General features: G+C 45.6%; 1 protein-coding gene across 1 annotated transcript in view; it reads right to left on the bottom strand.

Annotated features, from left to right (window-relative positions):
• Positions 1–6,000, bottom strand: part of pola1 (polymerase (DNA directed), alpha 1) — a 92,832-nt gene that overhangs the window by 45,447 nt on the left and 41,385 nt on the right. The window contains exons 27-29 of the mRNA XM_062521316.1: positions 4,559–4,591; positions 3,119–3,211; positions 54–259 (exon numbers count right to left, since the gene is read on the bottom strand). Coding sequence (XP_062377300.1) covers positions 54–259; positions 3,119–3,211; positions 4,559–4,591 — 332 coding nt within the window. The remainder of the gene's footprint in view (positions 1–53; positions 260–3,118; positions 3,212–4,558; positions 4,592–6,000) is intronic.

A 6,000-nucleotide genomic window follows, 5' to 3' on the forward strand; every position in this document is an offset into this window, starting at 1 on the left:
CGTCACACTGTCGGCTGCTCTGATTGGTCACGATGACTGCGTGGGACACTGACTTGCCGCACTCCTTGGCGAGGCCGCACCAGTCCCGGCGCACGATGTCCAGGCCCTTGAGCTCCTGCTTGGTGCTGAAGCGGCCGTCGCCGTGGTTCTCCACCATCAGCGCCGCGTACTTCTTCTTCTTCAGCAGCAGCAGCGACTTGAACACGCCGTCGATATCGATCTCCAGCAGCTTGTACAGCTTGTTCACCTCACTCTTCACCTGGAGAAATGGCCCCCCCCCACACACACATATAGTTATTACTGCCTGGAGAAATGTCCCCCCCACACACACATATAGTTATTACTGCCTGGAGAAATGCCCCCCCCCCCCCCCCCCCCACACACATATAGTTATTACTGCCTGGAGAAATGCCCCCCCCACACACACATATAGTTATTACTGCCTGGAGAAATGCCCCCCCCCCCACACACATATAGTTATTACTGCCTGGAGAAATGCCCCCCCCCACACACACATATAGTTATTACTGCCTGGAGAAAAGTCCCACACACACATATAGTTATTACTGCTGAGGTTAACATTTCTACAAGAAAATAGAAAAGTAGTAAATGTCAAGTCACTCAACACATTATTATTGCTGTTGTTGTTACTATTATTACTATTCTTATTATAGTTGCGGTTATTTGTTTTTGCTACAATTTGCTTACAGCAGGTGAGGGCGTTTTCGCATGAATGAAAATTAGTGTAGTGTAGTGCCTAGCGATAAAGTCGCTCTGAACAATATGGCGACCAAGTGGCACCAAATAGTTGCATGTGTGCAGGCATACTGAGGCCACGTTTTGACCATTTTCACACCTTTAATGCCACTGGTAAAATGCCACCTGTCGCCACTCTAACGGCACCAGTCGACAGCACTGTGACTGTGCAGCGGCTTCACATTCATTCACAAAGAAGTGACAATAACATTCCAAAAGCAGTCGTGCAAAATAAGCGGACTACGGAAAATAAATAATAATAAAGTTCATTTTCAGGGAAAGTGACTGCTATATATGTGGACATGCTTATATATTATGTGCTATATTTTGCACATAACATGCACAGAAGTTTTCGGGCTCCTGAAACGCCGGGGTCGTGTGGACGCCAAACTGATAAAAAAAAAACTTCACAGTCATGTGTGAATGAGGTGAGATACCCCTTCAGGTTGCTTTTATCTATACGCTTTTATCCAAAGCGACTTCCAGACGTTTATTCATTACAGGGCCAGACACCCTGGAGCAGCCAGACACCCTGGAGCAGCTTGGGTTAAGTGCTCTGCTCGAGGACACGGCGGTGATAGCTGGGAATCGGCAGCACAACTTCTCAGGCTTTTTTTTTTTTTTTTAAATAATCTCTATAAGTCAACTGAGGATGTAGATATGCCAAAAGCAGATAGATATTTCTTATCTTTTACAGATAGACGTTTTCACATCTCCATCTTCTCATGAACTACAGTCATTGACAAAAGTGTTGTCACCCCATGCTAAAGTTTACTAAAAAGAGGAATATAAAATCATCTTTTGGAAATTGATTTTAATGGCTTATGTAATAAAATGAGGAAAAATCCAACCTTTAAGGACACACCAATTTTCTATGTGAATGAATAATGTATCATAAATAAATAAATGTTCTTCCCAAAATACTGGGGTCAAAAGTCTTGTCACCCCTATGTAACCCTATGGGAATTTAACACATAGGGTTAACATAGGGGCAGGCAGTTTTTTATTTTAAAAGGCTACTTATTTCATGGATCCAGGATACTATGCATCCTGATAAAGTTCCCTTGGTCTTTAGAACTAAAATTGACCCACATCATCACACACCCTTCACCATACCTAGAGATAGGCATGGTGTTTTGTTCAGTTTTGTTCAGTTAGCCTATTAGCCTGTTTGATGCTCATTGAACTCAATGCAAATCAAACAAGCTAATAGGCTAACTGAACAAAACTGAACAAAACACCATGCCTATCTCTAGGTATGGTGAAGGGTGTGTGATGATGTGGGTCAATTTTAGTTCTAAAGACCAAGGGAACTTTATCAGGATGCATAGTATCCTGGATCCATGAAATAAGTAGCCTTTAAAAATAAAAAACTGCCTGCCCCTATGTTAACCCTATGTGTTAAATTCCCATAGGGTTACATAGGGGTGACAAGACTTTTGACCCCAGTATTTTTGTGAAGAACATTTATTTATTTATGATACATTATTCATTCACATAGAAAATTGGTGTGTCCTTAAAGGTTGGATTTTTCCTCATTTTATTACATAAGCCATTAAAATCAATTTCCAAAAGATGATTTTATATTCCTCTTTTAGTAAACTTTAGCATGGGGTGACAACACTTTTGTCAATGACTGTAAGTGAACCTCACTGTTTTACAACACTCTGCACCTGTTCTAAACGAGATCAGCCATTACAAGGAGCGACACCTGAGCTGAACAACCATCCTCACTTCCATTCATCACCATAAGGGGGGGGTGGGGGTTATGCTATTAAGGCGGGCTTTAAAACACAATGGCGTATTATGGGGTGTATTTATTTCTCCAAGACAAACGATTGTTATTTTAAACGGTCCGAATAAGCGCTGTGAAATCCACTTGCCACGCTAGCCATATAATTAACATGGCTTGACCCACACCAATCAACGTGGAGTTAGAGGAATCAGACGTATCGCTTCTGTGAGGTTGTGTTCAACGTGGAGTTAGAAGAATCAGACGCATCGCTTCTGTGAGGTTGTGTTCAACGTGGAGTTAGAGGAATCAGACGCATCGCTTCTGTGAGGTTGTGTTCAACGTGGAGTTAGAAGAATCAGACGCATCGCTTCTGTGAGGTTGTGTTCAACGTGGAGTTAGAAGAATCAGACGCATCGCTTCTGTGAGGTTGTGTTCAACGTGGAGTTAGAAGAATCAGACGCATCGCTTCTGTGAGGTTGTGTTCAATTCCGCTAATGAGGGTTCACAAGTTGACACCACGCACAGCTGTTTCAGGTGACTTTCACAGTCACTGCACAGCACGGGAGCTGGATGCTGTTCACATTGCATGGCACTAAAGCTGGGTGCTGTTTACTGTTTGGTCGCTACCTTGTTGCCAAGTTTGTAGACTTCGTCCAGGTTGGTGCTGTTGGTGTTAATCATGATGGAATCCGTGTCGCCATAAATTACCTCCAGGTTCATCTAAAGGCACAGAGAGAGAGAGAGGGAGGGAGGGAGGGAGGGAGGGAGGGAGAGGGAGGGAGGGAGAGGGAGGAGAAAGAGAGATGACCAAAATGGTAAAAGTGTACGTGGGTGATTGAGTGATTGAATAGAAAGAAAATGAGAAGGAAAAAAAGGACATGAGAAGGAGAAAAAGACAGAGAGGGAGGGAGATAGAGGGAAGAAAGAAAGAGAGAGGACCAACATAAAAGTGTATGTGGGTGAGTGAGTGATAGAGAAGGAGAGAGAGAGAGAGAGAGAGAGAGAGACAGAGAGAAAGGACATAGATAGACAGGAAAATAAAAAAAGAGAAACCAGAAGAGCTGGTAAGCGCCATCAGCAGCTCAGGGTGGCGGACACACACACACACACACACACACACACACACACACACACACACCTGAGTTACAGCGCTCTATGAATCAGCCTGTCACCTGGGGCTTAGGGCCCCGACACACACAAAGCCCACACACACCCACACCCACCCACCCACCCACACACACACACACACACACACACACACACACACACACACACACACACACACCTGAGTTACAGCGCTCTATGAATCAGCCTGTCACCTGGGGCTTAGGGCCCCGACACACACAAAGCCCACACACACCCACACCCACCCACCCACCCACACCCCCACACACACACATCCAGCTGAGAGGAACAACGGTGAAGGTCACACGTGCCAGCTACGGTCAGAACTAACTTACCCCCGCACCAAGTCTTTGGTAATAACTCACTCTCTGTACCAAGTCTTTGGTAATAACTCACTCTCTGTACCAAGTCTTTAGTCATAACTTACCCCCTGCACCAGCTACGGTCATAACTTACCCCCTGCACCAAGTCTTTGGTAATAACTCCCTCTCTGCACCAAGTCTTTGGTAATAACTCCCTCTCTGCACCAAGTCTTTAGTCATAACTTACCCCCGCACCAAGTCTTTGGTAATAACTCACTCTCTGTACCAAGTCTTTAGTCATAACTTACCCCCGCACCAAGTCTTTGGTAATAACTCACTCTCTGTACCAAGTCTTTAGTCAAACTTATCCCCTGCACCAAGTCTTTACTCTGCACCAAGTCTTTAGTCATAACTTACCCCCTGCACCAAGTCTTTACTCTGCACCAAGTCTTTACAACTTACCCCCCGCACCAGCTACGGTCATAACTTACCCCCGCACCAAGTCTTTGGTAATAACTCACTCTCTGTACCAAGTCTTTTGTCATAACTTATCCCCTGCACCAAGTCTTTAGTCAGAACTCACCCCCCGCACCAGCCACGGTCAGAACTAACTTACCCCCTGCACCAAGTCATAACTTACCCTCTGCACCAAGTCTTTGGTATGCATCAGGATCTGGAGAAGGAGAGAAGAAAAACACACAAGGAGGTTTAGGTTGTCATTTCAATAATGGTGATCTGACATCTGTCTATATAACACACGCACTCAAAATGTATGCTGACTAAGTTTACACAACTTTCCGTTGCATCGAAGTGTGGTGTAGGAGAGACTTGAGGAATTGCTTATTTTCAAGCTGGAAATGGTAAAAAGGGATCAAAATGGCCACTGGGGCTATGATGGATAGATAGAGATACTTTATTGATCCCCAAGGGGAAATTCAAGATGGACATCAACTTCACAATGCTCGTGTTGAGATATGTACTGAAATTCGAGAAAGACGTGCTTCTAAATGTGACTTTTACATTCACCATAAAACTCACATAGCACATATTTTTGCATGCATGTGTTTTGGATGCTAAACACTGGACATCACAGTGGTTACTAGATTACATCATCTCAGGAAGTCCAAACAGACGGGGGGGGGGGGGGGGGGGGGGGATAACTAAATAAATAAAATAAAAAATAAAAACTCAACAGATGTGCTATAGGTCACCACAGCCAAGCAATCCCACAGACCAATCAGCACGCCATACATGGCACGAACAAAACAATCAAATGAGGACAAGTACAGAAACACTCGCCTCTAATTCAGTAAACACTGCAATCAGTCAGCTGACCACAGAACAGGAGACGCTTAGAGCAGCTTTCCACCACAGACAGAGCGCGCGCACACACACACACACACACCTGCCAACCAGCCAGTGGCACAAGAGCTGTGCAGTCATGTACACACACATGCTAGCGTGCATGCAAGCACACACATACATACACACACACACACACACACAAAGAATTTAATTAGCAAATCTATTCAGTAATTCAACACTTAGCAATGGGGGGAATGAAAGCGCCTTGGTGATTTGCTTTTAAATGGAGGATAATTGGCTAAGAGGGCGATTAGCGGCGCTGAAATGGCGCTCCAAACCCACACACCAGCCGAGTCATAATAATGCCTAATGGCCTTAATCACAAGTGGCCTGTGTGGACCAGTGCTGGAGAGAGAGGGGGAGAGAGAGAGAAGGAGGGAGAGATGGAGAGAGAGGGAGGGAGAGAGAGAAGGAGGGAGAGATGGAGGGAGAGAGAGAGAGGGAGGGAGAGAGAGACAGGGAGAGAGGTGGGGGGGGAGAGAGAGGGGGAGAGAGAGAGGGAGAGATATGGAGGGAGGGAGGGAGAGAGACGGAGAGAGAGGTGGGGGAGAGAGAGATATGGAGGGAGAGAGAGATGGAGAGGTTGAGGGAGGAGAGGGAGAGAGAGATGGAGGGAGGGAGGGAGGGGGAGAGGGAGAGAGATGGAGGGGCAGAGAGAAAGAGGGAGACATGGAGAGAGAGAGATGTAAGTGTTTGGGGGGGTCATTGTCCAGCTGC

This window comes from Sardina pilchardus, chromosome 19 (assembly GCF_963854185.1).
Source record: "Sardina pilchardus chromosome 19, fSarPil1.1, whole genome shotgun sequence".
NCBI classification, from domain to species: Eukaryota; Metazoa; Chordata; class Actinopteri; order Clupeiformes; family Clupeidae; genus Sardina; species Sardina pilchardus.